This window comes from Nipponia nippon, unplaced genomic scaffold, assembly GCF_047370975.1.
Source record: "Nipponia nippon isolate SJK-2023a ecotype South Korea unplaced genomic scaffold, ASM4737097v1 scaffold_10, whole genome shotgun sequence".
Taxonomy (NCBI): Eukaryota; Metazoa; Chordata; class Aves; order Pelecaniformes; family Threskiornithidae; genus Nipponia; species Nipponia nippon.
The window spans coordinates 4,848,111-4,868,793 of record NW_028262291.1 but is presented as its reverse complement, the minus strand read 5'-3'; the positions used below and the strand labels follow the sequence as shown (position 1 = coordinate 4,868,793).

Genomic DNA, 20,683 nt, shown 5'->3' with positions numbered 1-20,683 from the left:
CACGGTACTCCAGGTAAGACAGAAAAGGCATATATGTAGCATTCGCTGTTACATGAGCTGTGAGAACTACTTCGGGCAGCAAAAAAATCAACCCTGCAAGCTATGCATGGTTCCTTCACTCCAAGCTATTTTCATTCCCTTGGGTTGACAAGATTAGGGTATTCTGTTCAAATGAAAACAAAGTATTTTATGGATAATAATTTGCAGATAACACTAATACCTAGAATAAATATTGTCATCCATGAAAACTTAGGAGAGAACACAGACACACATCAAAAAACTGGAAACACAACTTGTATGTCTTAGCTCCCAGCTTCGTCTTCTAATGCCTATGCTCTACTGTCTGTACAAGCTTCAGCTGCTTTTCTCCTGGTGTATGTCTGCAGCAGATGCTGTAAGAGTTGTGGAGGAGGAAGAGGAGTTCGTCAACAAAGATTTTGATCTCTCAGAGGTGTTTCCAAGAATCTGATCCATCGGAAGATAGAAGTCAAATGAGTTTCTATTTTTTTTCCCTTAGGTTAATGTTTAGTCATGTCTCCCTTTTTTTCCTTTTTTTCCCAACAATATTACAATGTTAAGACAGTAACAATTGTCAACAATTTCTAGTTTTCTATGTTATTCTGTTACGTACTGAAAAACACACTTCATAGATCTTAACTCCTCTCAACTTGTATGGGACTTGTATTAGCAGTTTTGAGCACACATGCAATTGCTGATACACAACCAAAGGCTAACTGGAAATCTTTAATGTAGGCTCAAATATGCACTTCGTGGCAAGGGAACAAAGAGTAATACACGCTTGCACCACAGTCCTCTAGGCAGAGTAACACTTCACAGCAACCACACGTCTACATTAAAACCGATATTAAAACCAGATTTAGGGTCCAGTCATGAAAAGGACTGGAGAAGAATAAAAAAGGAAAAAAACAGAGGAGAAGGTCATACCTACATCCCTCTCCTCTACCCGCTGCAATGCCAAGTCACTGCATCCCGGTTGCTTTGACACACAACACCCGAGACCCTAGGGCAGGTGGGTGTACAAAGACCAAAGTTGAACTTCTTAGTCCTGCACTTTTCCAAACAAAATTCCATACAACTGGGGAAAAAAACAGCTTATATTACTGCAAATCTCTGTACTACGCAGTCTAATTGATGAATGAAAAACTGTTGGATACCTTCAATTGTTTTACCCTCTTTGGATGTGTGGTGTCTGAGCACAAAATGTACACATATGCTGCTGATGGATGTAAAATTTATCTTCCTATGAAATGCTGCCAAAAATACAAAGCCTGCAGTAACACGCAGCCCTGGAAGTTTAAAATAATCTATTTCATTTACCTAGTATGCTTACATTTCCGATGGAAGTATAAATAATATTTAAACTTTCATGTTGACTTAATTAAATTCTATTCTTTAAGAAAAAACACAGTACCTTTTCTAGAGCTAAGAAAAAAATCCCATCTACTGATGCATGTTTTCTGTACAGCAGTGCCGCTAGGAAGGCAAAACCCATCTGTTGCCACACCACCGCAGCAGAGATGCCAGGGATTCCACGCATAAAGGAAATATTCATAAATGTCATGTATGATAAGGCGGTTACTATTACTTGACATTGCCTTTTCAGTGATACAGGCCGTACTGAAGGCTGTCTGTGTGTTCAAGCTCATCCAACTTAAAAGAATTATATTTACTGCAGAGAGAAAATAACAAATACCAATGTTACTTGTCCAAACCTGAAATCTTACCTGTGCATCTAAGTTTTTACGGGAGGAGGCAGGTGTGTTGGCATAGGAGCTGATAGAGGAGCTAGTGTTAATGTCATCAGTACTGAGATTATCTATGGTGTCACTGATCCCACTGCTGACAGAGCTGCTGTCATCCCAGCTGGAGAAAAAACACAACAAAGGCAGAAAACAAGGGTCAAAAGACAAAACATCATTCAAAAGGAAACGTATTACTTCTATAAGCCTTATCCAACTTGTGGCTGCCAAATGAAAACGGTATGCTCATTTCCCTAACTTACCTTCATTGCACTTCAAGTCTAAATTCATACAGCTCTTGACTATATGGTTGCCACAAAACCTAATGCATACCATCATTAAGCCGGTAGCACCAATGATGCAACTCTTACTGACTCAACTGGAAGTTTGTATGAGTAAACAAACTTTACAGTGACCCTCAAAATTTATGCCTGCAGTCCCAGAGCAGGGGAAGGTGGTGGTAAGGAGGCACCTCCAGGTAGGCACAGCACTGACTTGCTAACCCCTAACATAGAGATGGAACTTAAATGCAAGGAAAAAATTCATCCTGAAGCGATCTTTTGTACCTAGTTGTTACATAGACCAGGGCAACAACCTCTACCCTCAACAGCATCACCAGGCTCAGAAAATTTTAGTAATTGAAAGTCTAGTTGTTCAGATGGCACATAACCCTCCCGAGCCACACAACACATCCTTTTCAAGGAGACATATTAACAGCTTACTATTCAGGACTACCTTCTTCCAGCGTGTGATAGCTTCAACATTTTCTAGTAAATGGGAAACGCATAACTGGAAGTTTAGGACACAGAAAGTACCAAAAAAAAAAGTCCAAGCCTGAAGCGATTTGAGTGTTAGAACAGACAGAATCCAAATGATCTAAAAGTCAAGCCCGATGCTCCACTCCTAAAATGCCCTTAAAAATAAGCTGCTTAAGGAAGAGATTTATAAACTGGCTTACAAGTGCTCCGTCTCCAAGAACAATAAAGCTGGGATTGAAGCACTGTCCTGTAAGTAGCTCTGCGAAGACCTTTCAGTCCACCGATGGATAACTACTGCTGGAAATGCATAAATATGTATTTCATAGATCATTTGTGAAATCTAGTGGTAAGAGCTCATCTCCTGGCAGTTCTCTAGCTATTTATCACCACAGCCTTGGATTTTGGGAGCTCCAGACTCTCCTCCCTATTGCATTTCTGTTTGCTTTACAAACTTGTAACAAAGAGACTGCATTGAGTTTTTTGACCATAGAGTGGAAGCCATTCACAAACTGATATACTGGATATTTAATATATGCATTTAAAATTGAATTGCGTGTTATGTCATTGAATCATGTAAACAAAGGCAATCTATGTCTGCTTTCTTGAATTTTATTCATAGCTTCACCACTGACTTAGTATATAGCCTTACTAGATAACCTTTAGCAACTTTGAAATGAAAAGCATTTCATTTTTCTCACTTAGCTTTACAAAACAGCTATCCGTATGGGTTTTAACGACGCTTTAATAATTTTAAATTGTTTTTTGCTTACTTAGGAATATTTTGTTCACCCATATCTAGCAAGGCCTTTCAGGGAATTGAGGACAGCTTAACCAGCAGCACAATTTGCTGAACCACACGAGCAGCAGTGGCCACGGGGACGCGCTCCTCTGTGGGCCTGCAGAAGGGGTTACTGCTCGCAGCTGCTCTTTGCTGCTGCTTTGGTCCCAGTTACAGTCCTCATCAACCTGCCAACACAGTCATTTGTGCCAGTTTTCCCTGTATCACTGCAGACAACGCCAGCTGGGAAGCTCAGACCAACAGTTTCAGCAAGCCAGGGCTGGGGAGGGACAGGGATGGACAGGGACAGACACCGGGACCAACCGCTGACCCCTGCTGCAGGCTCTGTTTCATGGAGCCTTGAGGTGGCCCTTCATCTGGTGTCCTCCAGCTTACAAAAACACACTCCTGCCAGTTCTGATTGACTTCCACTATTTGGTAAATCCACAGACACTCCAGCTCTCCTGATTGGAAAGAAACACTGTAGTCTACAGTGCTGGTGATGCTACAATTTAAAGGAAAGATATAATTTTTTTCTAGATTTGCCTTCACCTGGATATTTTTAAAGAGGAATGTGCTGTGATACACAATAGAAGTACATGTTAAAATAAAACTCCATACACAATGTGAGACCTGTTGAGTCTGAGAAAGCCAGCCAGCTAGATTCAACATAACAGTTTTATTTGCTATTTTCCAAAATCTTCCTCAGCATAACTGAATGAAAGATGTGCTAACCATACAAAGAAATCCATGGAATGTAAAAGGGGCGGGGGGGGGAGGGGGGGAAGTCTTTTCCTCCCAGTGCCTAGTATGGAAAAACTGAAAACTTGGAAAAGAATTGAAAGACGACTTTGAAGCACTTTTTTTTTTTTTTTTTAGAGTAGGCAATTAAATACTATAATGCAAAATATTGAAAAATTAATATTACTTCTAAATTCCAGTTTTTTAAAACAGGCCCTATAACTGATATTTACTTCTATTCCAAAACCTGTAACATAAAGCAGTTACAATTCCTAGATTTTATAAGTCTATAAATAAGGTTACAAAACAGTTATTAAAATAACTGCATAAAAGAATATGCTCCTCATTTTCCAAAGTTTTGTGTAGCAACTAACATAATCTTTTCTATTCCTGAACCTATAATAAAATCCTATAATAATAATATCATCAATGCCAGTGTTTTCCATGTTTAAGAGTTTAATTTCCTTCTTATGGACATATGGCAATGACCCAAATAAAAACAAACAAACAAACAAACAAAAAACAAACAATAATGTACTTCTGTGGGACTCACAGTTCCATCTTGAATGTACAGAAACATTACATTTCCAATCATTCACCATTCTTAAACTATCACTGGCCCCAGTTCATCAGCATCTAAAGAATGCGTCTAATGTTAATCATAAGTGGTTTTACTGGCATCAACCAGCCCTGTTGACTTCAGTTGGGCAATCTAAGGCACTACAGAAATATTTGAGTGCCCTTCTGAACTGGGACATGTGCCTGAGGACAAAGGTAGAAACATGCACCTGAATACATTGATGGTTGTGGCTTCCCCTTAAGTATATCCTGGGCTTTAAGTCTTTTATGTTCTGATGGAAACTTTGAACAGCTCATTTTACTAATCTGTTACTCAATTAAAATAGATTAGCTATTCTGAGGTCCAAGGATGGATGTCTAGCATTTTGGCTGCCAGAAGCTAAGCAACACAGCTCTTGAAGGCATGCTGATGACACCAAGCGATGATACTGATGCACACTGCTGTTGTGACAAGGTAAGATGCTATGTCAGCTAAAAGCAGACATCTCAGGTTCAGCTTTATTTAAAAAAAATCACTTCAGTAGGGGGGTGGGAGGGGTCAGCCTCTAGCTAGAAGAACAATAGGACGTAAGAGAACAAGAAAACAACATCTTTAAGAAATTTAAAATAATTTTGAAAACCTACATAAACAATTATTGATGCTTTCCTTTGGAGTAACGCTAGACACGGTTTTAATGTCAGTGAGACGCGTGTAGAATTCACTGACCTCTGTAAATTAGATGCCAATGCAAGCAACTTTATGGGCATACAACATATATTGCTAAAAAGTCATGCAATTAAAGCACATACACTGTTTAACCTGCTGTCAATGATCCATTACACTAAAAGCTCTTCCCCCCCAGGAAGCCCATCACACCGTATTTGGTGTAATGTACAACAGCATAGGACACGCCGCTCCATGGCTCTATCTGCACGTGGGTGAAGACTGTGGCTTCTCCAGAGGACAGCATCTTAACAAATTGAGGTATCTCTATTTCACGCTGTTCTTAAAACAACCCCAAGCCCTCCACATAAATTAGTTCACTTTTACCTTGATCCAGTGCCTTGATGGTTAAAGTCAAAAGCAAGGAAGCAGAATGGGGCATCTAACAGCCCTAATTACGGTGTTCTTGGCTCCCAGAGCCAAGATAACATCTTTGTAATTTAGGTGGTGCAATTAATAATTTCTGATGTCAGCAAAAGTCTACTCAACCATAACCTGAAGCTCAAATGTCTGGGCTTTCCTTTCTCTATTTGATCAATCATCTGAAACTTTACTTTGATTACTAAAAATTACAAAAAAAATCTTAAAAGTGTATTACATATGGAAATTATACAACCATCCACTTAAAAACCATCACTGCCGTCACTTAAAAACTCCCACAAAGCTGCCTCCTGCTCTCTATGAAACCAAGCACCCTAAGCACCCTCAGCACCCTCCTCTCCCTCCCCACCTCAGCCTGCTCACCCTAATATGACTAACAACGCTGCTACTATAGATCGCCCACATACAGCACCAGGTCAGCTACTCAAAGCTGCTTTTTGAAACAGGTCTGCGAAGCGGTTAGGCTCAGACTTGTATTTTTCCACAGTCTATCAGCACTTTTCCATCTTGCATAATCATCATCCACAGATTTGGCTCTTCTTTGTCAACTTGGACGGCACGGCACACGAAACCATCCCGCAATCCTCAGGACAGTCCCCCCCCACTGCAGAAATCTTTCCCCCTTTGCAAGTCCAAAGCAAAGGAGTCATTAAAATCCTACTAAATAAAGCTATTGTTAAAGGCTGAAAATGCACCCTTCTCCGCGGCTGGGTGTGGATCTAAACTTCGCTGGATCTTCAGTCAAAACCAAAATTACAATGAGCTGCTGAAAAATACATTTGTCCAAGACAGGGCCTTGGGGCTTTACAATATTTCAAGTGGAAACATGGTAATTATCCTCTTCTACCTAAAACTTTAACTATTTATGAGTTGATAGGAGAACAAAAAAAAAAAAAAAAAAGAGGCCAAGGTGCAAAATGATTGAAACTTCACAGCATCTTCAAAGAATTAAAAGGAAAAATAAAAAAGCCAGATAAACGTAAATGTGCTATAACACGAGATACTAAATACTGCAGTTTCCACTCTTTTCTTCTGGGATTTCCTACAATACTGACATCACTGTGTCAGAAATCCAAAAACCATATTCAGACCCTCACATGATTTTCCTTTCAAACTGTTATGAAAGGTGACAAATAACTGTTTGCAAAAGAATGGGTGGAAATCTACTTCAAGAGAAGTGAATTTAATTAACGTATTTTATATGGTTATTAATCACCTACCTTTTCCATGCCTTCAGTTACTCTCTTCTTATTACATCTCATTATAGGTATTTTAAAACAAACCACTTGTTTCTCACCAAGGTGGAGCCCAGGGACAGCACTGTTACCTTGAAACACTTTGTAAAGCCAGACCATGAAAAGTGAAAAGCAAACCAGGCAAAATGGAGAGAGACCATTTCCAGCTGTTCTTTCTGCAGCAGAATCTAATCCTTTTAATGACATTTTTTGGTGCAGAGTTAAACTGCTCTAAGTGTGCTGTGAGCTATTCAGACCGTTTTCATGTTTAGGGACTATTCGGTTTACCGCCAACAAGCTGAAATGCAGCTCTCTGTCAAGCTCTGTTTAGAATTCACCCAAGATAACGTTTCAGGATTTACATTTAAAATACCTATTTGTAAAAGAGAATATCTCACAGAAGAAAAGTATCAATTAGTGTCGAAAAAGGTTAGGTAAGAAAAGATTTATAGAAACTAGAAAACTGCACATGCTCTTTTCATTTAATCTTTTTATATCAGTGCTAATAACCTTATAAAAATAACACTGGATTTTATTTTGTCCCTTAAAATCTGACCAGGAATTTGACCAAGCCATTGTCAAATTTGAAGTGAACACAGCTGAGCGCGCACACATAGGAGCTGCTAAACCCAGCTAATCTCGCGGAGTTTACCATTTCAAACACCCCAAAGCTTCATGAAAGCAATCCGACTTTCTACCGAAAGTCATCATCTCCTGCTCTAAAGCAGAAATTCCAATGGCACCTTCTTCATCTGCACACATTTTGCTCAGAAACCCTTCAGTTCACTGTCGAGACTCACTAAATCCAGCAGCCAGCACAACTGTACTCAGCCGCACAATGCTTGACTGGTGGAACTTGTTTTTTTGGCCATTGTTCACGACAATGGTTCCTCTGGGATTGCACAGCCTGGGGGAAGGTGAGAAAGCCGGGCAAGGCACTGCCTTTGACCCAACTGCCGGAGGAACACAAACTCCCAGCTAGGGCTGAAAAATTTAGCGTAAAACGCTCCACCCAACCCCTTTTTCCTGGACTCACAACCTATAAACCATATTTTTGGTGTTCCCCATTAACTGCTCTGTCTGAGGATTTACTGTGTTTATAAACCAGTTTATAGTCCAGCCCTCCACTGGGTGCACAGAGCACCCCTGGGGCCAGTGGCACCCTCACCTCCCTGCTTTGAAGGCCATGGGATTGATACTCATCCCTGGTAATTTCTGTGCCACTCCCGTCACTCCAACTGATTTGCACCAGTGAAAGCTGGAAAGAAAAACCAGTGTCTTCATATCACACTAAGACCAGTGCTAAATTTTAGCTCTTATTACGTAAAAAAGCATGCTTTGTTTGTTATGTCTTTGTTTCCAAGACAGTAAGAAGTGCTAAGAAAAGTCTGCTAATCAAAGTCAGAAATCCTTGTTTATGTATAAAGCCTCTGGTGCTCTCCAAGAAAAGAAATCCCTGTGAAGTGTACAGCCTGCATGCAATAGCGACGGACTGAACAAATCCGCAGAGGTCAAGCCAAAGCCGCTGGGGATGCTGCCATGGACAGCCCCAGCTCCCTGCTCTCCCCCTGGAGTGAGGAGGAGTTCCCTGGCAAAGATCTCGCTGTGGATCACCACTGCAACATGCCTTCTCCTCCCTCTCCGCCAGGCCCTAGCCCAAACACCTCCCTCCTCCAGGCAGGCGGAGAAGGTGCCCTGCCCAGGTTATGATAACCAAACCCCAGGTTGTGCCTGTTTCCTTCCCCTGCCTTGCTCAACAGTTTATACTTTCTTCTCCCCAAAAGCAGATACCTTCGAAATTGCATCACCTCATACAAAGGCACTATTTAAGTTACGACCTAAAGAAGGGGCGGCACTTACTGAAAACACTGACGTGGTTTCTGACACCCATCGCCCACCTGCACGCTCCCCCAGCACTGGGCTGAGCTGGTGAGAGCTCAGCAGCTCACCAGCAGCTACTGGTGCCCGGCAGCCTGCTTCGCCAAAGGCTCCAAAACACAATAAAAACGGCCTTGAACACCAAGAACAAAAAGAATAGATTAGCTAAATTCTTACAGGACTGACGTAACTAAAACGTGGAAGGAAAGGAATGAAGGGTAGTATGGAAACAAAACTATGCAGGAGGCATTTTTATTCCCTGCTGCTGAGTGGGCTTTCAAAAGACTCGTGGGGCTGGACCCACCTGCCCCTGCGGCCACTTGCCCCCCACCCAGGGTCACTTGCCCACCCGCTCTCCCAGCACAAATGGCCAACTGGGACCACTGGGCAGCCTCAACCAGGGAAAGGCGGCTACTGAACACACCCACAGAGCCAACACCTCCGGCAGCTGGCAGGTAGAATATGGCTCCTTCGCTTCCCAGTCTGGTTTTAGTACCGCCCCCCCCCCCGGTGCTGTAACTCCACTAGTGACACCAACGCAAATCTGTTAGGGTCTGCAGGCTGTAATCCCAAGCAAGGAACATGCAGGCACAAAATGAAGAAGTGATATATATGCAGGAAGACTTGAAGCAATTCACAGTCGCTGTTGAAGTTCTTCGTTATTCAGAATACACTGTGAAGCTCCTGCATAAATTGATCAAGGCAAAAACCTGTGCAGAGCAAAACACAGATTTCACCCATGAGAACTGCTCCCCTCTCCCGCAGCAGTATCAGCTGCAGCTAAGCACATGGAGACAACGATAATGCAGATGCTTGCACACTTTTCCCCCATCAGAAAAAAAGAAGAAAACCACAAAATTTTCTTTCTGAACGCGTTACAGCCTGCTGACATATCTCTTAAAATAAAGCTGAACTTGGCAATAAAAGGTGTTAATTTGATCACAAGGCACAGCGCTGTCCCTCAGGAAGCTAAACCACTGAAAAACAACCGTCATTAGCACACCAGTGATTTACAGCACAGGCACATCATCAACTTAAATATTTTATTCTTTGTAATATGGAGATAGGTGGAAGATGTCAGCTACTATCAATACTGAAAGCAGGTTTTTCCTAGCAGAATTGCAACATCTTAAGTAGTACCAATAAATCCTGGTTTATGCCAGCCTTTAAAATTAGGTTTATTTGAAATAAACTGTAAAAAGGAAAAAGATCTTCTAACCTTACTCGGACAAATCAGGAAGCCGACGGAAATTTGCACAGGAGTGAGAATAAGAGCTGCGTATTATGTGCTAAAAAGCAAGTGCAGCCTGGGCTGTGAGCTGGCCTGACAGAGCCTCACACACGCCTTTGTTTCCCCTCAGTGAGCTCATTCCCATAGAGGTTCCTTCTTTGCACAGAAAGCAAACTTACAGTCCTAAAATATAACAAAGCCCCATAGTTTTCCAAGGCTAAAAGCCTGTAACGCTAGTGGAAAGATAGCCGGTTAGATTGCAACCTATGAGACGCTGATAATTATCGATAAATCTCACAGAATCCTGAAGTAAAGCCAGAAAAAAAAAAAAAACATCAAATACAGTAATAGCTGTCAGTTCTCACACGGGGAATTTCCAATGATGATATTCAAGTATTTGTAATCTACTAAAAATACATTCGTTTCAGGTAGCATACAGCGATTCAAATGAAATTGATAGTGCAGGGAGAAAACTGCTCAGATTTACTCCATCGCTTAATGTGTTTCCATTGCTGCCAGCATTTACAAAGCTAAACCTCCTTACACAAAGGTGTAACGTAACACACTTCCATGCTTTCAAAAGCGCAGAAAATCTCTTACCTTGCAATATTCCCAGGCCAATGCACTTCTGCACCTTGTTGCCCATGAAGAATTCCAGAAAAGGGGCTTAGATTTATTTTGCAGGTTGACACCTTCATTAGGCTACCATCCAACACCCCCTAAATAAAACAGCTCGCAACTTGACTGTCTAGGAAGAGACTTGAAAAAAAGTTGGAGCAAGGTTGTTTTCCCACAGAGCCCTCACCATTCAGCAGCTCTGAAAGACACTGGAAAGTAAAAGCCTAGCTGGAAGGTGATCATCAGAAACTTCCCCTAGAAAGAAATCTGATCCCTCAACAAAATTAACCTCTGAAGTGCTGAAGAAGTGAGAGGTCAAGACTTTCTGCTGGGACTAGGTCATCTGTGAAAAGCTGTAACCTGATGGCAGCAAAGCAGGCAGCCTGGGTGCCTCCAGATCACATACCGTATCGTATGAAGTAAAAGCTCGTGTCAGCAGCCCTGCACTTGAAGGTACTAAATGACAGTATTTGATCTCGGCTAAAAGACTACAATCTCTGAAAGCGTCTTTCCTACTCTGCTTTTATGGAGGGATTCAACAACGTGACTGCTGAACAACTGTAGTTTTATGAGAATGTAGCAGGAGACATACCCCAAATGTTTTAACATAAAATATTTGGAACACTGGTAAAGTGCAAAATTCTTTTTTTTGGGGGGTAGAAAAACATTTTCAATACAAACGGTACTGAAAATACCAATTTATCCACTGGTATCCCCGATAAAGACCTTATGAAACTGGGACAAGATATGCAAGATTTCTCTGAGCAGGAATTAAACACACTCATCCTTATTTGCAGTTGTAAAGAAAGGGGCTTGTTACTTCCCTTTACTTCAAGTAGAATAGAGATGGGTATTTATACATATTTGGCTGGTAAGTATTTCTGCTTGTTAACATTCAAAACTCTTATTTTAGCCTAATATAAGTACTTTCTGACAGGATTCTTCCCAGATCTCTGCATTCTGCCATACGCATGGGACTTTTTTATTCCAATATAGGAAATTACACCAGCTCTATTTACTGTGGGTAGTAGCGCTCAGAGGCACTAACCACCCTTACGCTAGATGCTGTACGAACATAACCTGTAAACGTTAGAAAACCTGTAAGACAGTGAGAACTGGAAAGCTGGTCACTTATAGCACGTGTAGACTCCTCGCTCATGGCGTCTCCTGTGTGCTAACGGGCTCAGCGCAGGGGGGAGCATCTTCAGGCACAGAGCAGGAAATGATACACGGACCCTCAAAAAAAGAGAAACAGTAGAAATACAAGAGGAACATGGATGATGCAAAAGAAATTTTCTTACGATGAGGGTGGTGAAACACTGGCACAGGTTGCCCAGAGAGGTGGCAGATGCCCCGTCCCTGGAAACATTCAAGGTCAGGTTGGACAAGGCTCTGAGCAACTTGATCTAGTTGAAGATGTCCCTGCTCACTGCAAGGGGGTTGGACTAGATGACCTCTAAAGGTCCCTTTCAACCCAAACCACTCTATGATTCTAAAACATAGTGATGTTGGATAGCTGTGACTAGTTGGGCATGGAAGGCAGCACTGGAGCTTGGAGTAGAAGACTATTATGAGAGGCCAGGGAGCCCATGGGCGAATGAAGAACCAAGGGACTGGTTCAAGGTCACTGTGAGCAGAACAGGGTTACTGGGAGAAACGCTATAAGTAGATGTGTAAAGAGTCTGGGGACAAGAAGTTGGAATAGGGAAACTGAGGTTAGGGGTGAGGTCTGTGAGGGTGGTCTGAGGCTGAATAAGACACATCTATCAGATGTAATGCCGCGGTGAGGAAATAAGATGAACTTGACAAACAGTTGAAAGTCAGGGAATTGGACTGCAAAATGGAGAAAACAGATTAGGAAAAAAGTCTGAGGTCATGAAATTATGAGTGCACTACAGTATATATGCACAAGGAGAAGGGATCAAATTCAAGATAGAGCCTATAGTTTTTATCATGTTTTGTTATTTAAATGGGGACACACTCAACGCACTTAACTCTTGCTGTAGTTTATACAGTTACTAGCATTGACCAACACAGTGACTTCCAGCCAAATGGGAATACACAAGTCCATTCCCTTTATTGCAGAAAGACTTGTTCACTAAGCAAGAAACTACATTTCTAATCCAATCAGGGTAGATTTCCGTTGTCCAGGTTTCTGATGAGGGATCGCATCATGAAAAGATGGGCAGCCTTTCAGATGGAGGAAGTGGAGAAGACAATACCATGCTGTCCTCTTAGCCTCACCTCAAGAAAACCATCAATCATTCAGCCCGAAGTCAAAGAGATGAGAGGGAAAGAGTAGTCAGAAGTCAACTATACCCATGTATTTATTAACTCTGTTCAGCTTGGGTACCCTATCTTAAATAAAACGCATCTTTTAGCACAACGCTGTATTTTTGGTTGAAAGAGTTAAAACGCAAGTATTCAAAGGTTACAAAATAAAGACTTTGTGGAGATAGTCTGCTGCCAAAACCTTCAACTAAATGAGTCGCAGTCTGAGCTTGCCTTTCTACGCCGGAGTCTGTATTTTAGTGGCCACAGTGTTACTATAGCAACACAGAGGACTGGTAATTTAGAGGCTGGTGGATGTGACAACTTGCAATTTAAAACAATACTAATAATAAAAGCGGCTTGGGAAAAGCATCATTTAACACAAATGTTTGTGTTTTAAAATGAAAAAAGGCTGTTCATTTAATTCCTTTTTTTTTTTCCCCCAGCTGGACGATTATCTATATTAAGTTAGTTTCGTGGTGAATAAAAGATAGAAACATGACTCTTCTGCTTTTTGGTATGTCTGCACCCTCGAGTGCAGTCAACGCACCCCCTTCGCCATGTGTATGTGTATAAACGCAAAGCTGCAGATGTCATTATCTCTGTTGAAGATTAGACAAGAATCACATAGCTTTTTTTAAAAAAAAGTACGCATTATCCATAATGAAAGTGAGGGTAAAGATACTCATGGACCATTACTAATCCTTTCTTGCCTCTGCTGAGTTTAGCTGGTATCCTTTATTAACAAATCCTGTAAACTGCTCCTCATTCATTACTTTAATCACAGAATAGTTACTAGAGGTAACTCTGAGATATTACAGATATTTCAAAGAATCACAACTGGAATAGCAAAGCTTCTCCTAATCTCCAACATCCTTCCTGTCTCCATCAAAACAGCTCCCACAAACACGATGTTTCTTAATTATCTGCTCACAGAGTTGTATAGGAAATTAGCGACTGACCTGTAGCTAATGGTAAATAAGAACAGCCAGAAATATTCTAATTCCAAAAATGATCAAATCTGAAATTGTAACCTAGGGAAAAAAAAAAGAATCTGAACATCCCATCTGTTGAATCACCAGCTCCAAATAAAACCAAAATCACAAGATTAAGGTAGAGCGTTACTCTCCATACACCGATCTACAGCCCCATTGTCCTTCGCTTTCCTGGCAGCCCTTACGCTGCAAAGGAGGAGGGATTTTGCAACATAATACCCATAACACTAAATACAGAGGGATATTTCCAGATGAATTTTACATGTAGTAATAATCATAGTTTTATGGGTCAGGAAGTTCAGAAGATTAGTGTGTTATGGCTGCAGTTTATAAAAGCATTTGTGTTAGAAGTTTCACATAGCAATCGGGTGAGATAAGCTGCAAACAGCTTTACATGAAGTTCTTTTATGGTAGTTAAAGTTGGGGAGAAGTAAAGAGACCCCAGGTATTAATTTACCTAAAGAACAGCTGCTTAGAAAAGGCTGCAAAGTGTCCTAACACTCAGTGTAATAAAATCATTGCACTTTGAATTGCTTGTTCTTTCTCCCCATGCTCGTGTGCTATTCCCATTAACCTTAGTAAGACTTGTGTTCATGGTCTGAACTGAGCTAAAACTGTAGGCAACAAAAAAAGACTTATCAAAGAAATGTGTGGTTTGATTCTTATTTGAAAAGGCCCAAAACCATAATTACAGGTTTGCATCTTAGGTTAAAGCAGCACGAGTCTTGCTGCATTTCAAACTTTCCCTTAGAGAACACCATAATGCCTGAAAATCGAGGTTTTACTGCAATATGTTAATTTCCTTCGTATTTTTTTCTCATTAGCTGAGATACCTCAGTTAGGAGCTTATAAAATGTCTGCATTTGATGACTGCAATGATTATAAAAGTAACGCAAGCAGCATAGACTGTAAAGACACTGCGCTTCGCTGTCTTTGTAAGCTGTTTTATAATGCGTGGTATGAAGCGTCTGCCACATTTCAGCCTGGAAGAGACTCCATTACAACTGGGTAAATGGATGTCTTAAAACAATCTCAACAGTAATTTTTTAAGCCTTCTTTTCTTTCTTTCCTCCTAAAGAACACTAAGATTATTTAAATGAGGAAAAAATGTATTTGTAAAGCCAAAACATATTCTAAACAGACTCAAACATGCTTTTGAACACACTTCTATCAACTTGAGCACATTAAACAAAAACATACCTTTTAAAAGTACTTTCATTGATTAAATATATGCGTAAGAAAATAAAAGCAGGAACACAGCAACGTTGCTGCACCACTGCAACTATTACGCATCACAGGGGCTAAAATCCTACGCATCAGCCTAAACAGACCATGTTTGGTGTTAAAGTAAATTTAAAAAAAATGAACAGCTTGTTATACTCATATGCACTTGTCAATCCTGGGAAGGTATTTCTAGTTAAAACCAGAGGAACACTGGAAGCAACATAAACCCACAATAAGAGATATGGTAGAAAATAGACCCTAGCTGCTACAACCCTGTGAAGTTGTGGTTTTTCAGCGTGGTTCCAAAGGGAGCCTGGGAGCCAGAAGAAGCGGGTCTGGAAAACTGGAGATCCATTTTTTAACTCCCCTCATTCTGCTGAATGAAAGAGGCACAAAGTTTGCCAACTGATGAGGGTTATATGCTACAAAATACTCTTCTTCACATTCTTAAACCTCAAGGGTATGAGTCTTCTCTTGCCCTAGAGAGTTCCCTAAGAGCAGACAATTATATTACAATGGTGCCGTCTGAATTGATTTATTTATTTATATAAATAAACATACAAAGCATAGAATACTTTAGGATTTTGTTAAAATTACTCGTATAGGTAGCATTGTATAGAAGAAAGTAAAAAGGAATCATTAGTGTCCGCTATTGCATGGGTACCTACGCAATGCATAGGAACCGACCAGTCATACAGTTAGGGAAAGATGGTGAGATTTTTTTTTAGTCCCAAGGCAAGTCGCTTGCCACTTAAGTCAACGGCAAAATTTCGCTTGACTTGAAGAGTAGGGATTTTGGCCCTGAAAAGACAGTACATACACAGAAAAGCCGAACGTGGAATAAGATTAATGATTTGGAATAAGGTTAATGATTATTGCATTGATAATAGGTCAGGAAAATAGCATAAGAAAGACTTAGCATCTAACTCCTAGGAATTCCTTTTCACTGACCAACCGTTCAAGAAAACCACAGCTTCCTCAGACAAGGTGACATGCGTGCCTGATGGAGAATAGAAGACTATTTATGTATGTGTAATATAAGATAAAAAATGGTTTTATAACATTTTGTATTTACTTCAAAGATTGTTTAAAAATGCCAGTAACCTCACAGAGCACTTATGTTGACACAAGTGTGAGGCATACTTTTCACTATACCCACTTCAAATGAATAAGCACATCAGAGTGAATAAACACATACGGCTACTTTCTAGCAGCAGTGGAGAAAGAAAAAGGCAGGCAACTGGAGATAATCCAATAAAAAAGGAGGATGCTGAGCAGTGATGCAGCTTGCATGCTATTATCCAAGAGGAATTCCAAATGAACGCTGAATCCAGGGGTTATACTCGGATGATCCAAACATTCGTTTCTAAATTTAAACACATTATCAAGTCTCAGGCTCCTTGAGTAAGAAATGTTATCAATGTATTTACTATATACACATGTATATGCTTTTGGATCTGTTTTCTATGCTATCTAATTTTTTTCAGATATAGCAAATAATCAAAGCAAACAAAACTATACGTAACAGGGCAAATAACTCATTTGTAAGAACAGTCTATATAAAATGGAAAAAAACCCTGATCTTAAAATGCAAACAGTTAATGTAGTGAAACACAAGAACGAAACGCCATTCCCATTGCTTTAAATGCAGTTTTCTTTGCGTCCTTCTCCAAACCATAAAAATCAGTCCTCTTTCCAAAGAACACAACGCTGCCAGTCGCAGGTTTTAACACACATGCCGTTGACCGTGGAGAAAAATTTCATTCTTCCAATCTAAACTGCTGAATAGAATAACAGTTTACTTCTCCACTGTTAGAAGACTTCCTTGTCTTCTGCAAGTAGTTGTAGTATGGTTTTGAAAAGTCCTGTAAGACTTGATTTACCCTCCCTCCCACACACCCCTGACAAAATACCAAAATCATTACTGCTTAATCAAGAACAGTCATTAACCATCTCATTGCAGTTATCAACCATCTCATGACATCCGTTGTAAAAGCACTGCTGTCACCTATATGTATCTTAGTCAAATCCAGTTCGGTTATGATCAATAGAGTTTGCCCATCTTAATTGCTTCGGCCTCCCCCTAATTAGATATATCTCTGCATTTACAGTTGTTTATTGTCACCGTGGCTGTTAAAAAGCTAATACATCCCACTAGAAAAGTAAACTAATTTATCTTAATTAAAGTAGGACTATTAAATCGAGCTAGCATCATTATAGCTGGATCTTTAGTGTTTGCAAATCCTCTGTATTACTGAGTCTATAAACATTCAAACCACATAAACACTTTAACTGAATAATGAGCAAAGAACAAAGATGCAAACTCTGAACTTCAACAAAAATTAATTTTCCTTTATTTTGAGAGTCCATCTGCATTTTTCTAATAAAACAAAGGGATCTCCTTCACCCATTCAACACAAGGATGTTCCAAAGATTGTATCTGAGCCAAAAAGACACGCCTCTTTCTCAGACTACCTTGCAAAATCTTTCCACTCTCTTTTGAACATGCTTTCCCATGCAAATTGCTTTTTTCTTATTCTTACTGGTACTGTCAGTCAAGTAGACTAACTTACCATTTCCAAATTCACAGTAGACGATTAATGCAATACAGAATTTCAGACGTTTCTCCTCCATGCCACTGCTAACTATGCCTGGTTAAGAAAACTACCAAGTTTTCTTGAAATTTATAATCTTCCTAACACACAAGGTAACCGAATCAAACCACTTACCTACAAGACAGCAGCTCTAACTAGTGCGTACTTTTAAACAAAAGCCTTTTCTAGCTCTCCATTTTATGGTTTTGTGAATAATGCCAGCCACTCTTACAACTCAGTATTTTTGCTCATTTGGAGACAGAAATTCTTATTAAGCAGTAAGAAAACTTGTCAGATAAAACACTGAATTTAAGCTGATATTTGAAATTTGCAGCTGATGAGAAGTATGCCCTCCATGAAACTCCTTAATTATCTCATAAACACCTGTGGCAATCACAACTTGCCCACGTGAACTTCTGACCTTCACTAAGCCCTAATAAAATTGTAGCTGTAGATCACCTGAGAAGACTAATGGTCCTCCAGACTAGAGTATTGCAGTACACATTTCAGGTAGCTAACGTATCAGCTTTATGGAAGCTTAACTGGAGGAAATTTCAGCTGGTAGACTTGCTCTTATCAAAAGGTCAACATTTTAGCTGCAACGTCAGTAAACTGAAAACTTATTTTCCATTACTCAAAAATTATTCGCTTAGGGAGAAAACACTCTTCTTGCAAACACAGCAAGCCTCTAACAGCGAAACGTTCTGCTTTTATTCCACCAGAAGGACAAGATGACAGTCGACAGGTTGTTCAGACTCTGCAGCGTACCAATTGGCTTTGCCATGGTTGCCTGCGCTCCTGAACAAGGACAACTCTGCTAGCTCAACGCTACCTAAATCTCTGTCCTTTCACAGATGCTCAGCAGAAGCTACCTCAGAATAACAGTAGTGACCGTGAGCCTACTGGTGAGGGACATAAGGTTTCCTCCCCCCGGCAAGCTACTCGGCGCAGAGATCGTAACTAGTACGCCACTGAGCAAATTCAGTTCACGGTTTCCATGCCAAAGATGAAGTTCAATGCAAACACAGTGGGCTACTGCAATTACAGTGCAGAAGAGCGCAGGGCTTGGGAAGCAGAGGATCTGCAGAAGGAACAGCAAAGTTCAACGGGTGCATAACCAGGCTGGTGTAACAAGGCTTCCTCCAGATCCTACCAGAGCAGGGACAGTACGGTGTAAGGACTGCACACAACGGAGCAAGTGTGCAACCATCCAGAGGCTGCCCACGCACAATCCCACCCAAGCTTCTGCAGATGGGTGCCTCGCCCCCTCGCTGCTCCCTGCAGGCAGCAGGCCCGTGAGGGAACCAGAAGCTGCAGAATAGTTCTGCCTGTGCTGAGTGAACTTGAGTGAGCAGCACCTCTGCAGAATTATTAAACCCATTAATTTTTCTCTGGAAGAGCAAATCCTTTTAATTGCTATCGATACTATGATAACTCTAAAACACGCAGAATGAGCTGCAATGGGACGTGGGAACACCAGAGGCAATAACAACTGGATACTGATGTTGCGAGCTATTGCATTTAACAGTTATTTTCTTTTGAAACTGAACTACTAATTCCAAACATCTGTGCCTTATAGGACCCAGATTATCTGATACCCGATATCGTTATCTGATACCTGAAAAATTAATCTGGTGATAACTTGTAAATTATATTCTTACAGTTTCCTAACAGGTAAATATTTCTATTATATACCTTATGAACTATATTAAATATTTAGTCTGGAATGCCAGATAACAACTCTTAGATCTTTTCCCAAGATACTATGGGTTTGGTTTTTTTTTTTAATTTATTTCATTGTAAGTAATAAGCTGAAACGAGAGCTCAGTGGTGTCAAAATACTATCAGAAAAAATCAGTACAGCTATAAATACAGAAGGCGCAGCTACATGGTGTTATGAAACGTGGTTCAGAGATTCCTGAACTGGTGCTGCATTATGCTTTACAGATGCACATCTGAAGATACTGAAGTGGGTCTGGATACCATGCAGATTCAGCACGACACAACCTCAGCTGTCACATCATTACATTTTATAGGGTGTCATTCATTTCTACTGCTAGGCCAATTCATCCTATGGGCCAATTTCTACTTGTCTTATTCATTTAAGTTAGTAGGTCAGGAGGACAAGTGGTAACTTTCAATTAGACATAATGAAATGAGAAATGCCAAGCATCCAGAAGACACGTGGGAAAGGAGGGAAGAGAAGAAGGAATACGTGGAGCTGCCCTTCAGACCCAGCTGACCAGAAGTCCAGTCTTCCTAATGGTCAGAAATACTACGGTCACAAGATGCAAAGCACTGATCTAATATCAAGAATTTTTCAAGGAGTAACTCTGCCTACGCTATCCTACCTCTCCACAGAGCCAGGTCTCACCTGTCCTCCCCCCAGGTTGCATAAAGTCAGTATAAAAGCACTAAACTTTGTGCTCTGGTATAAAGACACAGCAATATACACAAGCATGCACCCGGTAATTAGCCCACACGGGGTTAATTATTATCATGCATCATTGCATTATCATGCCTTCATGCAGCCTTTTGTTTCATTTTATTTTCATTATAATCAGGTGCAACGACAGATGTTGTCAGTGCCAGAAGTGACACTAATCCTGGGCTTCTTCCATAAACGCCTCTGGTATGCGCGGTTATCTTCAGGGCGTATCTGCCTCGGTATGCTGCTGTTCATTGTATTAGCTGTTTATTTGCACTCGCAAGCTTTGCAATATTCATTACCGTGATGCATCATTTTACAAATGAAAATGCTGAGGACAAAACCTAAGATGTGCATTATTGGCTATGTGCACAGTGTAATTAACATGCATATGATCCGTATGCAAATCATGTTATTGAAAATAGTGACTATTAGCATAACAAGTGCTTATTATTTATTGAGATGCAACTCAAGCAGGCATCCTGCTGGGGTCTAACATCCTTCCTTTA

General features: G+C 40.6%; 1 protein-coding gene across 3 annotated transcripts in view; it reads right to left on the bottom strand.

Moving 5' to 3' along the window:
• LOC104009496 (neuron navigator 2) overlaps positions 1-20,683 on the bottom strand; it is a 233,440-nt gene that overhangs the window by 53,226 nt on the left and 159,531 nt on the right. For all 3 annotated transcript variants that reach the window (XM_087742978.1, XM_087742988.1, XM_087742993.1), the window contains one exon: positions 1,746-1,884. In XM_087742978.1, the coding sequence (XP_087599104.1) occupies positions 1,746-1,884 (139 nt within the window). The remainder of the gene's footprint in view (positions 1-1,745; positions 1,885-20,683) is intronic.